Here is a 22,605-nt window from a genome sequence, read left to right on the forward strand (position 1 = left end):
GTTAACCCCTTGCTGCCCCTTTCTCACCCACTGGTGACAAGGCATGCCCGTCTGGTGCCTTGCTGGGGAATGGTCCCTCGCAAGCCACTGGGAAGCTGGAGGCTCTGAGGGAGAGGGGGGCTGCAGAGGAAGTGGGGCCTGGGCCGCGTCCCTTTTTCAGCTGTCACGCCTAGGTGATCTAGGAACCGCAGTGCGCCGCAGGGGGTGGGGACCTGAAATGGGGGGGGGGGGGGGGGGGCTGGCGCTAATGCCCCTGCGTGGTGCTCGGGGGTGCTGAGTGGCAGGGAGAATGGCGAGGCGCTGCGCCTCACAGGCAGAGCTGCACCAGCGGGCGTGGCGCTGCAGGACGCAGGGTGGGAGCTCAGCAGGGGGCGCCCTCCCCTCGCGGTCAGTGCTCACCAGTGCCCTGGTGTGGCACCAGGGGGCGCTGTGCTGCAGGAAGGGGGGCCGTGGACTCCGGTGCTGGGACCGATGCGATGCCAGTGGGGCTGTCTTTAGGATTGCACTGAACATGGCGCGGACTGTTCACGGCCGTTCAAGATCCTGTGGGGCTTGTGGCACTAACCCCAGGGTCGGCCCCAATCTCCGCTCGCCTGTCTCCATTCTGCTTCCTTAACCTCCCCTCCCGCCTGCCATTCTGGGGTTCATCAACTGACATGTTCCACCCCTGAGGTGGCTGCAACTTAGCATCCCTGCATACAGTTTGTCTGTTTCGAGCTTTGTAATGGGCCAGGGGGGCGGGTGCTGAGTGAATATAAACGATCGCTGCTTTGCTGCATGTTACCAGGAGGGGGCGCTAGCCAGGATCGGCTCAGTGCGTGACGGGTTCCCCCTGTGGAGGATCAGGCTAGTCTACACTTACAACGTACAGCGGCGCTGCATCGGTCCGGCTGTGCCGCTGCGCGAGCCCGTGAGTAGCCGTGTTATGTCGGTGGGAGAGCTTCTCCCGCCGCCAGCGCTGGCCACACAAGTGCTTATGCCGGCAAAACTTATGTCGCTCAGGAGAGTGGTTTTTCCCACACCCCTGAGTGACAAAAGTTTTGCTGGCGTAAGTGCTAGTGTAGACAAAGCTGAGAGGAATCTTACAGGCCTGCCGAGGGAACTGGGACTTTTTAGCTTAAGCGGGAGCAGCTCCTACTTTTCTCTCTTGAGGTCCCCGGTTCGGTCCCCCACGCGCCAGCCAAGATGGCAGCTCTCGCACCAGCAAAGAGCAGAGATTGTACGTGGGCTGGTGGCTGGGCTGGGCTGGGGGGGTACAGAGGTGCCACAGCATCGGGGTGCAGTGGGTCCTTGTAACAGCTGTCTGGGGACATTGAGGGTGTTCCCTCGAGCCGCAGACTGAGAGCCAGGACTCCTGGGTTCAGTTCCCAGCTCTGGGAGGCGAGTGCTGTCTAGTGGTTACAGCAGGGGCGACGGAGTCAGGATTCAGGTTCTGTTCCAAGCTCCAGGGGGAGCACAAGCTAGTGGCTGGAGCAAGGGCGTGCTGAGGGGTAGCATAGGGTTGTTCTCTGCAGTTCTGAGTGAAGCATCCGGAGGGAGGGAGCTTGCCTTGGGGGAGATGCTCCTTCTGGCTAACGGATCTCTGGCTGATGTGCCTGAATTTCCCCCTCATGCTGCTCCAGTCTCTTCTTCCTCTGCCAGAGCCGTTGCTCCTGCTTCCCTTGGAAACAAAGCCAATGTGACACCGTGTCTCCCAGCGTGGTTGCCTGAGCTGAGGTACAGCTGTGTGAAGGATTGATCACAAAGGGCGGGGCTCTCTCCCGCTTTTAGCTTTGGCCCCTACCCTTGCACGCATGGATCGGCTCCAGGGCTGTGTTTGAGTGTGGCATTAAATCTGGCCACTGGGAAATCGATCGGGGCCGCTGCTCCGTTAGCTTTCCAGGCCGGCGGCAAAAGAAGTTCTGTCCTTCATCTGTTCCGAGAGCCATGGGGTGGTGGGGGGGCAGGATGTCGGTGTCAGCGTCGGAAACTACAGGGGACTCGGTGCAGGGTGTGGCTGCAGGCTCCCTTGGGAGAGAGGGGGATCCGGATGGCGTTTGCCAAGGACGGAAAGATCCTGAAAATATCCCAGAGTTGAGGAAGCCGGGCACCTTGGCAGAAATGCGGGAGGGTCAGGAAGCCCGGTGCTGTTAGCCAGCTTTTAGCCAAGGAACTTCAAAGCACGTTGGTGAATTCACAGACACACACAATCTTCAGCCCCAATTCAGAGTTGGAAAATAACTCGGCTGAGATCACACAATCAGGCCCCCTGATCGCTCCGGGCCTTTAGTGGCTCCATCCAAAGCAATGTCAGGATGCCCCGTTACCTCAGTGGGCTTTGGAGCAGGTCCTACAATAACCCTGACCAAATCCCAGCGTGTCTACGGGTATTCCGCCTCCTCTGAAATCCACCCCGCCGTTCCAGCTGAATCTCTCACTCGTGTTGCGGTGTGACTGTTAACCAGCTGCGGTCCCCATCCAGAAGCAGCTGCATTTTAGGGCCAGGTGAGCAGTCCCCATGCAGCATTGCTGTTGACCAGCTGCCAGGACCCACCCCAGAGGTGGCTGCCGTGATCCCCAGGTGTATGTAATGAACATGCTTCGGGTTGAGCCAGTGAGGGGTCAGGCAGGGATTTCAAGTCATGCCTTGGACCTTATCTAACTACGAGGGCGCAGTTACCATACCTGGGGATGGCTCGATGAAACTCAGGGCTTTTTAGGCATTACCTGGGGCTTTTAACCAGCCTGACCCAGGATCCCTTGGGGGAGAAGGGGCGAGGGCAACCTAATATGCAGTGTGTGTTGCGTGTCCCTGAGTCATAGACAGTGCGAATCTGTTCCTGCCCCAGCTACAGAGCTTGGCTGTGAAGTTCAAGCGATTAAGACTCCGGTCTTTAGCGCTGCACGTCCCCGGTTCAGTCCTTGGTGTTGATCAAAAGAGTGGCTGTCTCAACCCCTTGGACTCGGCTACCTTTGGTCTTGCTGATCAACCGCAAGTTTTCCAGCCCCTGGGAACCTCCGGGTGGGTCTTCAGTAGAGTGAGCCGGGCTGACCAGCCCTCCAATAGCCTCGCCCGGATCCAAGCAGCCACACTGCAAAACCCTGGTTGAGAAACTCTGTCCTCACTGGCTCTGCACTTGCTGAGTGGGAAAAGCCCCTGGCTTTTTGTGCTGAGATGCTCGGATTCTTTCCCTGGCAATTGCGGGAAAACTTGCCTGCCCTGCAGGGGAATTGTGGGAAGGCGCTGGGGCACTGTCAGCACGGGAGGGCTGGGCCTCTGTTCTCGCTGCGGAGTGGGTGAGTTCCAGCCGAGTAAAAGCGAAACCTAGCCTTGCCCTGCCCCCTGCTGGGCCGGCTGGCCCCCAAGCTTAAAGCCCCTCCCAGATGGGGCAGAGGGGTTTGTGTGTGGCCCGTAGGGGTGTTGGGCTAAAACCTGGCTAAGATCCCAGGTTAACTGTGCTGTGCAGACACCTGTGCTCGTGGTGGCTGCCTTGTCTGGTGTCAGGTAGCCCTTCCATGCCACTCCAGGCCAGAACTTAGGGGAGACCCCTAGTGGTGACCCCATGTAGTGCCAGCTGGGCTGTGACCCACCAGAGAGAACCCCTGAGTGTGTCTGTGTCCGGGAGCCTGGATAAAAGATCCCTGTTTAGTGTCTCTGCTTTGTGGGCTGCCCACTAGTGGCCACAAGGGATGTGATCTAGTGCGTTCGAGCAGGGAAGGGGCTGGGAGACAGGACTTGGGTTCTGTTCTGCTTTTGCCACCGTCCTGCCACGGGGCCTTCAACAAAATCCCTTCGCTCTGCCGCACTTTTCCCAAACGGGTTGATCGCCTGCCGTGGGCGTTCCGATGTGCTTGGAGATCCTCGGGGTGGGCTTTCCTAGCTCGTGGGGGGATGGGGGGTTGCAGTGAGGCAGCTGCAGGGGAGGGGCGAGAAGAGTTGAGGGATCCTCTCCCACTCCCGCAGTGGGGGACTGGGCTGTGTCCAGACACCCCGAGGGATGATGCCCAGTTAGGGGGGATGCAGCTGCAGTTGTCGTGTGTATAAATAGACCCCTGGAGCACCGCTGCGTGGACGTGGTGCCTCGTTTTATTTGCACAGCCGTCATGTGATTGGCTCCGTCCCTGTCCTCCCCACCCCCTCCCTGTGTGCGCGTCCTCACGCCGAGAGCTCAGAACCCATGGAAGGGCTGGGGCAGGCTCTGCTTTCCATAACCAGCTGCCCCACTTACCGGGAGGGGCAGGGACACCTTGGGGGGTTGCCCTCGCCTGATCCCCTGTGTGGGGAGCCGTTGGCGTTGCTGCCTCCAACCCCCAGCAAGCGGGACTGGCAGATCCACCTCTAGCGGCAAACGGGAACTCAGGCGTCCGGGACAAAGCTGACCTTGGGGGCGGACGCTGCTGTATCCAGGGGCCCTCTTGAGGCAATAGGTGCTGACGGGCACAGACCCCGGCACCACAGGAGTTTGAGTTTGAAGAGGAGCCGGGCACCGCAATGGGTCTTTCCAGCCAGGCATAAACCCGTCCCCTCCGATGCGGTCGAGGGAGAGGTGGCACCACGCAGACACGCCCTGGAGCTGCGCCCAGCCCTGTACTGGCTCGGGTCTCTCCTCGGCTCTCGGGAGAAGCCGGGATCGAAGCAGAGGTCGTGTTTGCTCCTGCTGCCTGGGACAAAGTCCCCCATGAGGCGCCGGGCTGGACCCCCCTCCCTGCCTGCCATGGCCTCCTAACCACAACGGCGGCCTCCCCGGGCCACAGCATGGATGGTAAGACGGGGGCATTTGGGGAGGGGATCCGGCAGGGGGGGAATCCCAGGCAGGGCACATGGTCATCTCCCCTCCTTTAGTATCCCTGATGGCTTCAAGTGCCAGCGTCCATCCCCTCTGCCCACTGCAAAGGGGATCTATTGACTCACAGCAGGCACAGAGTGATCCTAACCACACACACACACACACACACACACACACACACACACACACACACACACACACACACACACACACACACACACACACACACACACACACACACTCTGCTGTGCCGTCTTCCTCCCAGCTCACTGCTCCCCCTGCTATTCCAGGCCCAGGGCCTCTCCCCAGCAGAGGCAGCGGCTTGTGCCAGGCTTCGCGCTGGATCTGTGCCCTGAGCCGCAATTAACCCCACGTCTTGTAGAAACTGGAGATGAACTCTGCTGTGTCGCCCAGATTTTCCCTGCCCTCTTGGGTTGTGAATCTGGGGAAACCGCAAGGCACGAGCCGGTTCTGGTCAATGTTCAGCTCCCTCGAGATCTGCTTCATGCATCTGTGTGAGTTTAACCCCCGTGGACCCAAACCCTCACCTCTGTCTGCATCTGGTTAGATTACGCTAACTCTTAGGCCCTGCCTGAGATCAGGGCTGCATTGTGCAGGGTGCTGTACATATTCCTAGTCAGAGACAGTCCCCACCCTGAAGAGCGCAGAGTCTAAATAGACATGATTGGGAGGGGAAACTGAAGCACAGCGAGGCAGTGAGTTGCCCAAGGTCACTTGAGCTGGGCTTAGAACCCTAGCCATTAGGCGACGCTGCCTGTCGACGCACGTTTCTATTAGCAGCCTTGGCTGTGGTCTTGCCGCCACGTGTTCTTCGGGGCGGGGAGCGTGGGTTCTGTTTGTGCAGGGCCTAGCAAAATGGGACCTGTCGGTGCTATCCTGTTATGGGCTTGAAATAATTGTAACCAATCCCCATGGGAGGTGAAAACCCAGCGCCGGCGAGGCAGGGGCGTCCTGCGACATGCGAGGAGAAGCTGCTGCAATTGTAGGAGGGCGCTGGGTGTAACGCGGGCCGTGTGCGCCAAACCGGGTTGTCTTAGCTCTCAAAGCAGGCCAGACTTCAGAAGATCCTTCACAGCAGAAGCCAGGCCCTGCATCAGTTACGCTCCAGCTCCATCATTTGCCCCCTTCTGCCTCTTTCCCCACTGGGCTCATTAAAGGAGATAAAGTATTTTGTTTTGGAAACCTGGTGCACACCAGAGGGAGACAGTGGGTCCCTGGTGGCAGCGAAGATCTAGGTTTAACCCTTCGGCCACCAGCACTGGAGAGATGGGGCAGGGAATCGGGACGGGGAGGTGGCTTCTCATCGTTTCCACCCAGTTGAAATGGTCTCACTCTGGATTTACCCTGTGGGAGATTGAGGCTCTGGAGTAGCTGGAGGCATGAGGTCGGATGGGATGTAGCTGGAATCGGAATACGGCCCTGGGCCTTCACTAGAGACGGTTCTTTCACATGATGCAGCTCCCCCCGCCGCACTCCATCCTATTCAGGTGCTGTCCCTGTGGAAAATCTCCCATGACCAGAAATGCCATCCAGTGCAGACCGCTCCGGGGGCTGAGACAGGTTCCGAACGGCCTGGGGAAGAGGGGCTTAAAACCTGAACCTGATGGCAGGTGATGAGGCAGGGGTCAGAGGGAAGGAGGCAAATGGAACAATCTCATGGGGGAACCATCAGCATGTTCAGCAAGAATCATCACTGGGGCGTGGGGCACGCAAAGATGGAAGTTGGGTAGGTGTTAACCCATGTCCATTCTCCCTCCCTGAATTTTCCCTGTCGTCACAGGATCTCTGTTCATCGTTGTACCCTGACGTTAAACAGCCGCCATGTTTCACCCCAGAGGTGGCTGCCTTTTGGTGGCAGATGAAACGATCCTTGCTGTTGCCATCTTTAAAGCACTTAGTATTGGCTGCGGTGGAGTCCCTGATCCCCCCTGTCAGTTACACTCCAAGCGGCAGAACGAATTTTCCTTCTTTGAAATGCTGGCTGCATTTCAAGTTGACCGCATCCCTATAAACCTCTCATCTGCACTTTGCACCTCTGGGACGTGGTGGAAGTAGATTAGTCCATTTCACTTTGTTTCTAGCTGACTTCCCCTCTTTTATTTGCCAGGCTGGGGTCCCAACACTAATTTTGGGGACGGGGACTTGAAAGTTTTGTCAAACCAATCCCCCTTTCCCAAATGGAAATATGTTATGTTTTGTTACCCCGGTCTTGGTGTTGCACAATTATTTTTTTTACGGACCTGGCCCTGATCCAGCAACTGGATTTCAGAAACAAGGCTGTTCTGTCCTGCACAGGTACTTACTGAGCGCTCATCACCCTGGTATCTGGACGCCTTCCAGTCGTGCATTAACTGATGTGACTGTACATCTTTCGTGTGGCTTGTTCTCTCCTCTTCTCCCTAGAAGGAGGATTGAGAGCAGTGGAGTGTCTTCTTGTTTTAGGGGTTCTTTTAAACACTCAAGTTGCTCTGTATTTATGTTAGAAAACGTGGGTCAAAGAAATGCATCTGGGTTTGGGATGGCCCCTACTTCATGTGGCAGGTAGTTCCACAGTCTGTAACCAGCCGCTGAGAAAGCTCTGTCTCCTGCACAGATCAGCTTCACCATGATAGTAGAGAGTGCTGTTATACCAGGGGACATCCGTGTCATCCGTGATCTTTATCCCAAAGTCTTAAGCTCACTTAGAGCCCCCTCGGCCCTGGCCATGGAGTGCCTTGAAGATCAGGACCAAGAATTTGAACTTGGTTTGAAATCCAGAGACTCCAGCGTGAAGCATGACATTGGAACCTGCTACCCAGAAACTGGAGTGCGTTAGGTTTCTGTAATCACAAATGTTGGGCCTAAAGCTTGTCATGTCTCTTTACGAGCAGCCTGCCCTCTGATTAGGAGACTCAACTCGCTTTCCGATAACTCTGATCTGTCCTAATTACAGGCCCCTAGTGCCTGGACATGTGCCCTGCTGTTATTTGAATCAGGCTCTGATTTCCCTTCTGCAGAAAATGGCTTTAACCAGATCTGTGGTCCGAAGTGGTCCGACCTTCTAATGTATCTTCCTTTCTGTGTACTGGGGCCTGATTCCTGTACCAGGTATTCTAATAATACCTCTTGCCATGAATTGGAAACGCTGCATCGTGTACAAGAGGGCTGGATGGCATTGTGATAAGCAAGGGTGCAATCGAGTGGTAAGAGTAAGGAGTGGGAGCTGGGATTCCTGGCTCTGGGATGGAGAGTGGGGTCTAGTGGTTAGAGCAGGGGGGCTGCAAATCAGAACTCCGGGGTTCTATTCCCAGCTATGGGAGGGGAATGGGGTCTAATGGTTAGTGCAGAGGAGGAGGTGAGAGTCAGGACTCTTGGGTTCTCCTCTCAATTCTTCCATTTCCTGCGCAGCACGGGGTAAGGTCACATCTCCCTGCCTTGATTTCCCTGCTCATAAAAAAGGGGCTAGTACCTAGCTCCCAGAAGGATTAAGGAGTTTTGCTCAGTTCTTTGAAAGGTGGCGCAAAAGGTTAGAAGTATAAAAACATCTCCATTAGCCAGCTGTCCTCTGGTATTTATCCTGGCACAGGTCAGTGTGTTAGTCTATTGCTTAATTAGACACAGTCAATTAGTTCCATACGCCAGATTCGTGCCATCTGACAAAACTAACAGGGATAGAAATGTCTTCATGGGCCTTAAAAGGGGGTCTCTCAGCTGAAGTGACACCGTGTGTAAGGGGAAAGGAACCGCTACAAAACCTCAGGGTCATGAAAATGGGGGGATTTGAAAAATCCAGTTTCATTCACTGTTTACGAGCCACTATCAGTGGAATGCAGGCTCCTAAAACCTGTGAGCCCTTTTTGAAAACGTTACCCTGTTCCCACTATTGCTTTTGCATAGAAGGTGATCAGATTCTAGGGAGCGGGGTGTCACTAGGACACCCGGAGATCCATAGGTCTGTCTGAAAATCGCAGGGGTGTCAATTTCTCTCTTGCTCATAGTCAGTTTCGCTCTGAGGTTCTCTGAGCTGGAAGAAGGTTGGGGGACCCTTTGTCTGTTTCAAGTGGGCGCTTCATCCTGATGGTAGAAAGTGCCATGGGGCTAGAGGAGCAGAGCTTTCGGTCACAGTCTCCATCCCAGAGCTTTAGGTTCCAGGTGGCCGGGGCCCAGCCCCAGTACCTTGGAGAGAGAGAATGAGACAGGGCCAAAAAGGGAACAAATTGTCAGTGGTGGGCAAAGTGAATGAGAATCTGGTGGTGCGGAGAAGACTCCTCCATCGCTGTCTGGGATTGTCCCCAGTTTATGTAATTGATTAGCAGAGCCCCACACGTCTTCCTAGACCTCCTGAAGACGGGAGAATGGCTGATCTCCCCTCTCAAGGCACTGATCTGGTGTGGATGAAGCCGACGAAGGGGGTGTGTCGCACGTCAGGGCAACTGCACCTGAATTTCCCCATCACGGTCCAACAAAGGCACCCATTCTCAGGCTTCTGGTTCCCAACGGTCGCCTCTCTTGGGCGGAGACAGGCGTCTCTCTCCTGACCGGGCTATCTCCAGGCTGCATAGCTCTCTGCTTACACTGTGAGTTTCCCAGCAAGTCGGTCTGCCTCTGCTGGCCTGCTCTGCCCGCCTTCCTCAGAGACTGCAAACAGCATAATCGCCCCCAGGTGTATGGTGCCACAGAGCTGGTAGCAAGCACATTGATTCCTAAGGTAAAAACATTGCAGGAAAACATCTTAAAAACCCCCAGAGAACCCACACGCCTGCAAGTTTCTCCTCAGAGTTCAGCTTCCAGAGGCTGGGGTTTTGCATAACCAGCGGCATTATATTTGCATACCCCTCCCTCCCCCGGACTTCCCGGGAGAGCCACTTCACTTTAAAAGGTCCCATTGTTTCAGATGATCCCTCGAAGTTCAGCCCTTCCCAGGGTTTCCATCCATCGGGTCTCCCCTGGAGACCCAGCATGCGATCCCACAATAATACATAAACACTTGCCTTCATTGTACGTAGCTTAGGAGTTCATTGTAAACTTAATTCCCTGAGGTTTGCCCACGGACGTTGCAGGAAATTGTCTTATCTGGCATGGAGGAGACGTTGCCCCCGCATGTCCTCTGCCTGTGCAGGGGGACCCGTCCTCCCCCCTCAGGGCTGGGAGCCATGGCAGGAGACGGGGGCTGGTAAGCCAAGCCTGTTTCTATAAATAAGCCGGAGAGAGTAGGAAACAAAGTGAAAGTAGGTCAGACAGACTGAGCCGCGGCTCCCTGTGTGTGTAAGCGCGCGCCTGTCTGGGGGAAGCAGACGTGAATTCAATCCCCCTCTGTGGTTCTCCATGGGAGATGAGCTGTGGGGATTACAGGGTGAAGGGAGGTGTGCGGGGGTGGTTATCCAGCAAATAGCTGATCCCCTTAACTCTTTAACGGCTGCCCTGCCTTACCCTCTGGCATCAGGGGGAATCCCGTAAGCTTCTCTCCTTCCCTTCAGCAGTGAAGCAATCAGGTTTGTAGGATGTTGTCCTGCTTAGCGGGTGCATTTCAGGTCCTCGCCCTGTATTTCTCAGCCCTTTCTTGCTGCGTTTCCGCAGAAGCGTTGCTATTTAACAATTAGAACTGGTGGGTGGGGGGGAGAGCTGGGAGCGAGAGCTCCTGGGTTCTGGCCCCAGCTCTGGGAGGGGAGTGGGGTGTAGTGGTTAGAGTGAGCGGTAGAGAGTTGGGACCCTGGGTTGTCCATCTGGGCCCATCCGTTAAGGCCCCTCGAGAACCCGCAGCGCCCAGATCTGTATCGAGGCTTTTCGATTGGCCCCGCCCCAGCGCCTGAGCACCTCCGATCCCAGGGCTGGCAATTAACTTTCCACGCCTCCGGTGTGGGGGAGACTAGCCCGTGATGGGGGGAGAGGGGCGATCTCTGGCTTCTGGCTGCTGCTCTGGGCTTGGCGGGGCTGTTGCAGCCAGACATTCAGTTCCCGCGGGCAGCTCGGGCTCCTCTGTGGTTCTTCTGGTGCTTGTGCTGCTAAGAGCTGCGGGATTCGTTCCTGTCGGGAGCAGCAGGAAGCAGTGAGGATAAAAGGGGCTCTCGGTACCAAATAGCTCTCCAGCCGCTGCAGAACGCCCCCCTCCGCCCCCGGCCTCCAGGGTTCTGCGATCTGGCAGTGAGGGCAGGGAGCCCGGCTGGCAAGGATCTCCTGGTGGGATGCCAGAGAGCCAGGCACCTGGGAACAGCCACGCTGTGGCTTTTGGTTTAACCCCTGGGTGGGCAAAGCCCAGCCGGGGTCTGCGACTCTCAGGCGGCCGCAAGGCAGTGCGGCGTCACTGCTGCAGGCGTGCGTGGGGCACCCCCTGGTGGGCTTTCGGTGTCATTGCTGCGTGCTGCCTGCATGGTGGAGAGAAGCAGGCCTCGACTGTTTGAGGGGAATCTCCCTTTGCTGGCAGCAGTAGTAGATCTCTTATCCTCCCTTGAGGGCAATGTGATCAGCTGCAGCGGGGCGTTGTAGGGTTGTACGAGCGGCTCCTTGTGGGGTGCGGGTGGTGTCGAGGAGCGAGGATCAGCACCCCCGAGGGACACGTTCAGCAGTGGGGTGGAGGCACAAGTGCGCCCCCTTGCCAGGCACTGGGGAGCTGCATTAGCCCTCCCCGGTGTGTCTGGGGAAGGCCCCGGGGTGGGGGTGTTGTGGGAACCCCTACCTGGACTTCTCTGTAACCAATCCCCAGCTGAGCCACCCTTTGATTGTAGCCAATCAGACATTGCCGTCCTGCTGGTTCAAATCCCCACCCCTTTGCGATGTGCATGCAGCTCCGCTGAGGGGCAGGGCAGGAGGGGGAGCTCCGTCCACCAGGCTGGGAGACACCCCTTCCCCCCCGGGTCCTCATGCTGCTCCCTCTCTGCTTCCCTTACAGTGAAGGAGTTCCTAGCCAAAGCCAAAGAAGACTTCCTCAAGAAATGGGAGAACCCATCCCAGGTACTGCCCCCCCCACCCCCCGAGCACCCCTAATTACGGCCTCTGCAGCCCCAGGCTCATTACTGTGCAGTCCCCGCCCCCCAGCGCTGATCCACATTGCCTCCCTCTGCGGGTCTGGGGTTCTTTTTGCACCTGGGGGGCCGGGGGTGAGAGGGCTACGTCGCTTTTCTCCCCATCTGCTCTCTGGTAACTGGAGGACCAAAAACTCTCTAGGTTCAGCTGCCCTCTGCTGGGGAGAGGGTCATCCCTGGTGTACCAACCATGCGGGGCTCCTCTTGATCCGGCATGTCGCCTCCTTCCGAGGTTCCAGCCTGTCTGTCCAGCCCAGCCCCAGATTGGCTCCCAGGGGGATTGTTCCAACAGGGACCCTGTTTTAAAGGGCCTCTGTTTGCTCCACGGTGCTGGGATGCAGTGCTCCAGTTTGTAGGTGACAGAAAAGCTTTTGGAGTAGGCCCTGGGTCCATCCCCACTGGAAACCCATCCGGGTAATTCCTGAGGCAGAACTGCTGGTCCCTCTGCAGCCCTGTCACTTTACTAATCCTCCCCTCCACATGTCATTAACACCATGGCACAGATGGGGAAACTGAGGCACAGAGAGGCAAGGGCCTTGGTCGAGGGTTTAGGAAGTTGGTGGCAGAGATGTTTGGACTCCGTCTCCTGCCCTCTGACCACTACACTTCACTCCCTCTCCTCACAGACCGGGGGCTAGAACCCAGGCATCCTGACTCCCAGCCCCTCCTCCACCTCTAACCCACCAGACCCCACTGCCTCAGGTGAATGGAGCTGGACGGGTCACCCCTCTGGAGCTGGGTTTTGGTTCTGCCCAAACAGCCGGGAATCCCTTGTCGGTGTCTCATTAGAAATGTAGCTGTTTCCTGTGGCGCCCTCTGGTGGTGCCATGTGACATCTGCTTCAGGGAGCGGGGGGCTCAGTAGGAGGCGCTCTCCTCTGACTCTGGAGATGCTGCCTTTAAACTGAAGCGCCGACCCTTGAGGGTCATTAAAGACCCCTCTAGTCCTGCGGTGCAAATCCCACGGTCCTGGGCGGCTTCCCTCTCGGCACGTTCCTTCCTGATGACCCCAGGATCGGTCTGGCTCCCCTTCAGGTTTCTGTTCCCCCTTCTAGAACACAGCCAGTTTGGATCAGTTTGATCGAATCAAGACCCTGGGCACGGGCTCGTTTGGGAGGGTGATGCTGGTGAAACACAAAGAGACCGGGAATCACTATGCCATGAAGATCCTGGATAAACAGAAGGTGAGATGCTGGAGGCTGCCGCAGAGATCTGGGCTGGCGCCCTGGAATCCCCCGTGAGGGGGAGGGATATAGGGCTGAGCCCCATGTGGGGATGCAGGGCCTTGCTGGAGAGGGGAGTGTGGGGGAAGCGCCAGGGGTGCTGCACTGGCAGAGGAAGATCTGATGTGGCTCCTTCCTTTTCTCTCGCAGGTGGTGAAGCTGAAACAAATCGAGCACACCCTCAACGAGAAACGCATCCTCCAGGCCGTCAACTTTCCATTCCTCGTCAGGCTAGAGTATTCTTTCAAGGTAGGTGTCGTTCGCTTGCCAGCCCCTCCCGGGTTGTGCTTTCCCCCCCGCCCCCCAACTCCCACAATCCCCTCGGTGTGTTTCCTATTTAAAATTGAAGCTGCGCTGAGGGGATTGAAGGGTACAGTCTGCATGTTTTGTATCCCCAGAGCAAACTTTCCTGGCGTGCCGTCTAGGATCAGGTTTGGGGTTAAGAAAAAATCCGTTTGGATCATTCGCTTTGTCACTCTTATTTTGTTCTGCTTTTGACTCCAGTTTTTGAACAGTGACACTTACCCCCTGGTCAGTTTTGCTTTCATTCCTGGTCAGTTTCCATTGCCAGCTCCCATGTGCTGGTTCCGGGGTGTGAGGTCTGGATCGCCTCCGCTGAAGCCTTAACTCCACACACGTGTGGCTTTGTGGAGACTTTGAAACCAGCACGTGGGATTGTTTCCTCCCAATCAAGTTTCTGTGAAATCTGAAATTCAGGTCCCTGGTGATGGGGCTCGGACCCTTGTAATAAAACCCCCTTCCCTTAACCTGGATCTTGGGGCCGTGAGCTACACGCAGTGTGTAGGCGGGAGAGCAAAGGTAGTTGTGCCTTTTCTAGCTCAACAGCACTCCCTCTGGCTGATCTGAGTAACGAGGGGCTGGCTCGGAAGCGAGATCTGTCTCCTCGTCCGTAAGCCGGAGGTTAGCTGGTTGTAGCCACAAATAGACGTCAGCTTAGAGGAGGCTGCAGGATAAATGACAGCCCCGGCAGGAACCTGGACACTAGGGTGATGGGCGCGTTAGCAGCAGGCCGGGACAGGCTGAGTCATTTTCCTGTGGCCCCTTGTCATTCTGGGATTAAAGAGCATTAATGTGTGTGCAGAAGCTGGGACAATGGAAATGTCACACTTACTCCAGGCAGGCTGCCTGGGGCTGGGCTGTGTAGATCTCAGTAGCTACTGAGGCCAGCGGCTTCTGTTACGCAGGCCGGCTCGCTGGGCAGGTCGATTCTCCTACGGCAGCGTAAATTAAATACCTTCGGGCTGAATCCGCAGGTGTAAACGTGGGAGAACTCCACTGAAACGAATGCACCTGCTCCAGATTTACCCCACTGAGCTAGGCGTCTGGCCTGGTACGTGCCGACTGGGCCCCATCAAGGTGCCAACAGGGTGTCCCATGTTGGGGCTGGTCTAGTTTGTAGAGGGGCAGGAAGGCCCCTGTCGCACAGATCAGAACTGCCAAAGCTGAGCCCCCTTTGCCCACTTAGAAGACAGCAGGGGTGCCCTACCCGGGTCCTGGCTGTACCCTCTCTCCAGGGTTAGATGGAAATTGACACTGGGTTTGAGGGCAGGGGCAGCAGTTTCTGCTGCTTGTGCGGGGGCACCTAGTGCTCACCACCTCATCACTGAGCCGGGTGGGGTCTCACCAGCGCAATGACTTGGCTGGGCTCGGTGGAATTACTCCTGAGGCTGCTGGCTGGCTTTCCAGCTGCTGGGAGGAGGGAGCCAGCCTGGTCAATTTCACACTCTGCTATTGATAAGTTTCACTTCCTGCTTCCGCTCCTTTTGGTCTGTCTGACCTGGCAGCAGTTGGGGTTTAAACTGCTTTCCCCTTTGATCCTGAACGTCAGAGCTGGGAAATCCCTCTTGAACCCTCCGGTCCCTGGCCCTGGACCAGAGGTGCGGGGAGGATTAAATCTGCTAGGGCTCTAGCACTAAATACGCCAAGTGAATAAACCGCTCGCCCTTTCATTAGTGAGCCGGTCCCCAGCCATGTCTGTGCAGCAACACCCACTGCAGGTGTGGGCCTGGGACCTTTGGCAGCCCAGACCCTCTCCCCCTTGAGCTAAAGGAGTAACAGCAGCAGCTGGCAGCAGTAGTAGGCTGTTTTCTCCCACACAACAAGTGCACTGCGCTGTGTGCTCTGAGGAAGCCAGGCCCATGCATCAAACTCCCTTGAGCCTTTAGGAATGTGGGGTTAGCGCCTTGGAATGGGTGGGGGTAATAAAGGAGCTGGGGGGTGTTGAGCAGCTTCCCCTCGGTGTGGTAGGCCCCGGGATGGTGGGGGGAGCCGGAGCGGTGCCATCCCTTGGACTCAGTTGCTGCTGCGCTTCCTTGTAGGATAACTCCAATCTGTACATGGTGATGGAATACATCCCAGGCGGGGAGATGTTCTCCCACCTACGGCGGATCGGGAGGTTCAGGTGAGCGTTGCCATGGGAGCTGGTGCTGGGGACAGCGTCGCTAATGATTAGAGCTGGGTGGCGGTTAGATGCCTGGCTTAGGGAGGAGAGTGGGACCTAGCACTTAGAGCAGGCGGACTAGGAGTCAGGACTCCTGGGTCCTGTTCCTGCCTCTGCCATTCACTCCTTCTGGGAGGGGGGGGGAGAATCACTCTGTGCCTCAGTTTCCTCGTCTGTAAAGGTGGGATGATGCGGCTCCTGGCTCAGCAGAGGATTAGACCTTTTATCCAGTGGCAGCATCTGCAGCGATGCTGGCTTTGCTCCTGGTGCAGCAGGGCATGAACTGATTCCCTGCTGGATGGGTCAGGAAGGGATTCCCTGTGGGAGGGCAACTGAGGTCTTCTGCCTGCCCTTAACCTGCCAGCACTAGCGGCCGGGATGCCAGGGCTAGCTGGGACCAGGCTGATGGAGCTGGGGTCCATGCCCGGAGGAGGGCGGGGAGGGGGGATGCTGGGCTGGGCTGCCAGGTTAGATGGAGTCAGGGGTCTGGCAATGGTGGGGTGTCAGGGCTAGTGGCCTGGCTACAGGAGATGGGGACGCCAGGCCTAGAAGGGTTGGGGCACCTTGCCTGGGGTTGCCAGGCCAGATGGGGCAAGGATCTATAAGGAAGGTGAAGGTGGGGGAGGAGGGGGGCTAGAAGCACCAAGGGTGCTGAGGTGGGGAGGCTCTAGCCCGGGGATGCCCACGTTCTCCTCCCACCTCGTTGCAGTGAACCTCACGCCCGGTTCTACGCTGCTCAGATCGTCCTGACCTTTGAGTATCTGCACTCGCTGGATCTCATCTACCGAGACCTGAAGCCAGAGAATCTCCTGATCGACCAGCAGGGCTACATTGAGGTGACACTGCCTTCTGTCTCCCTCCCTCCTTCCCTTCCACATCCCGGCACTGGCTCCCCGGAGCGTGATCTCCTCCCTGCCCATGGTTCTCTCTGCCACCTTCCTCTACCCCAAGCCAAGACACGCCCAGAAACCTCAGGCAGCCAGAAAACATCTGCCGTCTGCCCCCCGTTCCCCTACTGCTGTTGTGACTGATCCAACCTCTCTCCTCTCTGTGTTTTGGCTCCAGGTGACGGATTTTGGTTTCGCCAAGCGGGTGAAAGGCCGAACCTGGACCCTGTGTGGGACCCCAGAATACCTGGCACCCGAGATCATCCTCAGCAAGGTGAGCTGGGGAGGGTCTGTCACTGCCTGTCCTCTATCTGAGCCCTGGCCACCGGGCTGTTCCCCCTGCCCCCCCCCCCCCCCCCCCCAGATGTTCGGTGTGTGACCCCGGCCTGCTTTCCCCTTACAGGGTTATAACAAGGCTGTGGACTGGTGGGCCCTGGGCGTCCTCATCTACGAGATGGCGGCTGGTTACCCCCCATTCTTCGCGGACCAGCCCATTCAGATCTATGAAAAGATTGTCTCTGGCAAGGTATTTGAGGGGGTGGCGGGCGGGACTCTGAGGTGGGGCCCTGCACCTGGCTCCAGCTTGCTGGGGTGAGGGGGAGACACTTTTGCTGGGGTTCACCAGCAATAGGGGGTGTGCCAGGCAGGTCTCGGTGACTGATCGGAGAGATGCTCACATGCTGCGCCCTCCCCCACTCGGGGTACCCCCCACGCCCTCCCATGCTCCCCCATTGCTCCCTTGCCACGTACCCTTGTTCTCCAACACATGGACTCGGTCCCCCACCGCACCACCGTTGTGCTTCCTCTATCTCCAGGGATTCCTGGAGCGGGTACAATTCACGACCATGTATAAGAAAACTGAAAGCAAAAAACCCACAGACCCGGCTACATTTCAAGACTAAACTTTCCTTAAATACATCAGTCATCTCCAGCCACTGCTAGAGCACTCATCGCCATAGTAACCAGGAGCCCATAATATTCCCCTGCTCACCCCAGTGCCTTTTCGCCTAGGATCTCAAAGCACTCGTGTCGGACACAGTCCGCTTTAAACCTAGTGGGGTTTTAAAAAAAAAAAGTTGTGTGGAATAGCGGGAACTGAGCAGACCTGGGATCTGTTCCTGGTTCTGCCACCGACCTGCTGGGTGACCCTGGGCAAGTCACTGCCCCTCCCTGTGCCTCAGTTTCCCCATTTATGAAATGAGGATAGTGATGGAACAGCCCTGCTTTGAGATCTATGGAGGGAAATGTGTTCAGTAAGAGCTAGGTAGAGGGGCTGCTGTTAATTAGCCGTTTCAGCCCCATGTCAGTCCTCAGCTGCCGCACCCCTGCCTCCGCCCCAGCCACTTTCTTGTCTCATTGTCAATCTCATTGTCCTGGAGTGTTTTTAAAGGGCTTGTTGTTGTTGTTGTTAGGTGTATTATGGTAGTGCCTACAAGGCCAAGGCATGGGTCAGGACCCCATTCTGCTTGTATTGTACATTATTAGGTGTATTACGGTAGTGCCTAGGAATCCAGGGGTAGCCCAGGACCCCTCTGTGCTAGGGGCTGTACATTATTAGTGTATTATGCTAATGCTTAGGTGCCCTAGATGTAGCCCAGGACCCCCCTGTGCCAGGGGCTGTACATTATAAGTGTATTATGCTAGTGCTTAGGTGCCCCAGGTATGGCCCAGGACCCCTCTGTGCTAGGGGCTGTACAGACACAGAACAAAGAGCTGACAAGCTCAGTATAAGACGAGGCAGCAGGGGAGCACAAGGGGAGGCTGAGGCAGCCCTGGCCAGCAGAATAGGCCGGGACCTCAGCACAGCTGGACCTCTCTCTCCCCATTGCTTTGTGAGCCTCCCCCCAAAAGGTGCCAACCCAGGGGAAGCCGATAGTGACGTGACTCACAATCAACTGAAACGGACAAGGATCTGGAGAGGATTCTCCTCAAAGCCTCTTCGTTAGCAGACGTGTGTGAGGGTTATTTTTTTGTACGTTGGTGTTTCCTGGAATCCTCACAGCCCATCCAGGAGGATGGGATAGCCCCACTTCCAATTTACAACTGGGGAAATTGAGGCACGGAGGGCCAGTAGCAGCATCCGGGTGAGAACCCCGGAGTCCTGGCTCCCAGCCCCCTGTTGTAACCCACTAGACCCCGTCCAGAGTTGGGGATAGAAGTCAGGAGTCCTCCCCTATGTCCAGTTCAAGCAGGATGTTGAGAAATTGGAGAGGGGTCAGTGCCGTGAGAACGGTGACAGGATCGGAAAACCTGCCCGATGGCGAGATGCTCCAGCAGCTCGATCTGTGAACGAGAAGATTCACCCCTGAATTCACCCAGTCCAGAAGTACCTACATGGGGAACAAAGATTTGATAACGGGCTCTTCCATCTAGCAGCCGAAGGTCTAACACCGTTCAACGGCTGGAGGCTGAAGCCGGACAAAGGCAGCTGGGAATACGGTGCTGATTTTTAGCAGTGAGGATAATTAACCAGGACAACAATTTACCAAGGGTCGTGGGGGATTTGTCATCACAGGCAAGTTTAACATCCAGATGGGCCGGATCCTAAAAGATTCTAAAAGATCTGCTCTGCCTCAAACAGGAATTAATTCAGGGAAGCTCTCCGGCCTGTCGTGCAGGAGGTTGGACTACAAGAGATGCTCTCTTCTGGCCCTGTTGTGGCTATGAATCTGGCCCTAGGGCAGGGCAGTTAACCGCCGACCCTGTCTCTCCTCCCCGCCCCAGGTCCGGTTCCCATCTCACTTCAGCTCGGACCTGAAGGACCTGCTCCGGAACCTGCTGCAGGTGGACCTAACGAAACGCTTTGGCAACCTCAAGAACGGGGTGAACGACATCAAGAACCATAAGTGGTTTGCTACCACTGACTGGATCGCCGTCTACCAGAGGAAGGTAGGAGAGGGCTGGCAGCCGGGGGCGGGCAGAGGAGAGCCTGGGTCACTCCCCGGCACGTGCAGCCTCCCTTGGAAAGGAAATTTAAGGAAAGGAATTGAACCTGGGATCATCAGTATCCCGGCCTCTAGGAGCGCAGTTGGTAGGACCCTATAGCAGGGTGTTGTGGCTGGATCCAACCACTAGGGGGAGAGATGACCATCCACTGTATTGGTTTAAAGTAGGGAGCCCCCAGTCACTCGTTTGTAACATGGTGGCACAGTCCTGTCCCTCTTCCCTGAGGATAACAGCCTACTACTGCTGCCACCAGCTAATGGCATTACTGGCGCTAGCTCCGGTGGGAGAGGGCTGTGCTGAAGGTCCTGATTCAAACCCTGCTGATGACGCATGTGGCGCTGTTACAGGGCACCGAAAGGGGTCATGACCCCCCACCTTTCCATGATTGCAAAGTGGGAGGAGGGGGTTCTGGTTAGATTAAAAAGGGGCTTGGGGAGGCGCTGATCCTGCATCCCACCTGGTTGCTAAGGGGCCCAATCCTGTATCTTTTAATGGTGCTGAGGACCCTGATCCTGGGCTCCTAAGGGGGTGCTGGCTCCCCCTCCATGATTGCAGAGTGGGGGGGATTCTGGCTGGATAGTAGGGAGTTGGGGGGACTGACCCTTGCCTGCCTGGTTGCAAAGTTGGGGCCTGATCCTGCACCCCTAGCAGCCAGCCCCAGGTGTGTGTGTGGGGGGGGGGGGGGCGCTATACAAATCTTGATCCCTCTCCTCATCCCTAAGCTTCCCTCCCTCCGCAGGTGGAAGCTCCCTTTATACCAAAGTGCAAAGGCCCCGGCGACACAAGTAACTTCGACGACTACGAGGAAGAGGAGATCCGGGTCTCGATCACTGAGAAGTGCGCCAAGGAGTTCGCTGAGTTCTAGGGTCAGCGGCCCCCCCGGGAGGGCGCGCGCAGAGCAGGCGGGGGCGGGGTTGGATCTGATCAGCAGAAAGGCCACAATTCCTTGCCTGTGTGTTTTATTTTTGTGGGCGGGGGGGTAGGGATTTGCCTGGATCTGATTGGGGGGGGAGCAGGAGACCCCCTATTCTAAACCTGTACAAAGCAAACGACAGTAGAGAAGAGCAGGAGTCTGACTTACCCCTATGTGCACCCCTGATTTCCCGCCCCCCCATACACAGGCTTCCCCCCACACCCCCAGCCATCACAAGCCTGCAGCCCCTCCCCCAGAGCAGCTCTCATCATCAAACAGATTTCCCCCCCCACACACACACACACTCACTAGTTACTTTCCACCCCCTCACACTGATTGGATCACCAGCCCCCTCACTGCCCCCCCATCCACTTGTGCAGCACCCTGACAATCCTGGCCAGCTTTAGTGGTGGCTTTTAGGTTTTTTTGGGGGGGAGGGTATGAGGGAGGGGTATTTTGCCATCAATCCCCCCCCCACACACATGATTTTCATGGCTATTTGCAAAGGCTTCTGGGAGCAGGAGGTGGGGCAAAGATGCCCCAACACCTACCCTCATGGCATATCAGCATCTTGGCTTCCAAGAAAAGCTTTGAATCCCCTCTGGGCATTGGGGGGGGGTGGGATTTTTAAATCCCCCCACCACCAATTTGGAAAGAGAGAGGAGGAGGGAAATCTTGTCTCATTTTATAAACTTTTTTTTTTTTTTTTTGGCAGGGGTGGGGTGGGGGGTTTGGCTCCATTTTTTTAAAATTAAAAATAAGTAAATTAAACCTTAATTTCCTTTGGGGGGATGGGGGAGGGAAGAAGTTTTAAAAATCCAGGTGGGGGGGCTGGGTTAATTTACCCTACATCAGCCCCCCCCCACTCCCGATGACACCTCCCTATCCTCTCCTGCCCCCAGCCACTCCCACACCAGGAATTTTAACTTTCCAAACTTTGAATGTCCAGGTTTTAGCAAGGAAAAATATATAAATCCGGTTTTTCAGGTAGAAACTGACAGTATTTCCCCACCCCGCTGCTCTCTGCAGGATATCTGGTTTGGGGGTTTCTTACACTGACAGGGGGAGATCTGGGCTGGAGCGGAGGTGCTGGGAGAGGGAATCTCCCTGGTGGGTTTTGGATTTTTAACTCCTCTCTGAAATAAAATGCTGCCTCTTGAATCTGGGCTTTGAATGTGAGCAGCTGCCCCCCATCCTCCCCTTTCGACCTGTCTTCTTGTGTTTCAGGGTGGGGGCGGCTCAGGCCAAATGGTGCCCTGTGGAAGTAACCTGAAAGCATTTTTTTTTTTTTTTTGGGGGGGGGGGTTCCACAATCTTTCTGGTGCTCTGTTCCACACTTTGGATTTTATGCTGTCGATCTACATTTTAAAATGACAAAGGGAGAGGAGAGACCAGAAAATGGGGTTAAAGTGGGGGCAAGGAACACAGGATCCCAACCAGTCCATAAGCCCCCTGACTCTGACCTGACCCCAGCTGCCCCCCGCGCACAGCAGCCAACCCTGTTAGATCTGTGATTGGGGTGGGGGGGTTAAACCGTGTTTAGCCCCTCCAACAAGAGATCAGGGTGGGGGGAGGATGTGCTGATACCTAGCCATGATCCTGCTTTGGGGGGTGTGCGGGGGGGTGGGGTGGGGGCTCTTGTTCTGTTCATTTATTCTTCCTCCTGTCTGATTCTTTTCTTATCCTCCCCCCACCCCCAACGCAGTGCATCATCGTGGTGGTCCTCCCCTAACCCACCCAACCCGTCTCCCCCACTGTGTGCATTCACCAGCCGGTTGATTTTCTTGTTTCTCTCCGGGGCGGAGGTGTGTGAGCCTCTTTTGGTTTCATAGATAAATTATATATATATATATTATAACTACACGAGCGCTGTCGGGAGCGGAGGGGGGAGAGCCTGGTGGCTTGCCTCCCACCCCCCCAAAACAAAAACCCTTTCCCACAAAGAAGCTTGAGAGCCCCATCTAGAAGGTGGGGACGTCATCCGCCCCGCCCTGGGAACCACGTCTGTAATCCGACAAAACTTGTTTCACTGGGGGGGGAACCCAACAAAAAAACCCACCCACTACTTCCTCTTTAACAGTGTGCTTTGTTGTAAACATATTTGAAACAATTACCAATAAAGTTTTGTTTAAAAAAAAAAAAAAAAAAAACCGGGCCGGCGTATGGGGTGTGCGGCTCTCGGGGTTCGGCGTCAGTCATTGCTGCTGGGATGAGCTGGGAGCTGTTCCTCTCCCCAGAGACCAAAGGAGTAAATCAGGGATGGGATGTGGGACCCATCACGTGGAAACCCCAGCGCTACGTGAACTGACCTCGAGTTGGAATCGCGGAAGGGCGAGGGTCAGCACTTAAATGGCAAGGTGGCATCTGGTCCATGTATAAAGGGGCATCACA

General features: G+C 56.2%; 1 protein-coding gene across 4 annotated transcripts in view; it reads left to right on the forward strand.

Annotated features, from left to right (window-relative positions):
* The window catches only part of PRKACA (protein kinase cAMP-activated catalytic subunit alpha), a 44,737-nt gene extending 22,665 nt beyond the window's left edge, over positions 1 to 22,072 (forward strand). For 3 of the 4 annotated variants that reach the window (XM_067563802.1, XM_067563803.1, XM_067563805.1), the window contains exons 2-10: positions 11,653 to 11,714; positions 12,840 to 12,968; positions 13,158 to 13,256; positions 15,347 to 15,429; positions 16,178 to 16,304; positions 16,534 to 16,629; positions 16,759 to 16,881; positions 19,080 to 19,244; positions 20,041 to 22,072. In XM_067563802.1, the coding sequence (XP_067419903.1) occupies positions 11,653 to 11,714; positions 12,840 to 12,968; positions 13,158 to 13,256; positions 15,347 to 15,429; positions 16,178 to 16,304; positions 16,534 to 16,629; positions 16,759 to 16,881; positions 19,080 to 19,244; positions 20,041 to 20,166 (1,010 nt within the window). In that variant the 3' untranslated portion in view covers positions 20,167 to 22,072. Of the gene's footprint in view, positions 1 to 4,288; positions 4,743 to 11,652; positions 11,715 to 12,839; positions 12,969 to 13,157; positions 13,257 to 15,346; positions 15,430 to 16,177; positions 16,305 to 16,533; positions 16,630 to 16,758; positions 16,882 to 19,079; positions 19,245 to 20,040 lie in introns of those variants that run through there. The other variant, XM_067563804.1, reaches the window with a different exon arrangement.
* Positions 22,073 to 22,605: the final 533 nt, after the last annotated feature.

The sequence above is a fragment of the Emydura macquarii genome, unplaced genomic scaffold, assembly GCF_026122565.2.
Source record: "Emydura macquarii macquarii isolate MOO-44397 ecotype Brisbane River unplaced genomic scaffold, CSIRO-AGI_Emac_v2 contig_2617, whole genome shotgun sequence".
Lineage (NCBI taxonomy): Eukaryota > Metazoa > Chordata > Testudines > Chelidae > Emydura > Emydura macquarii.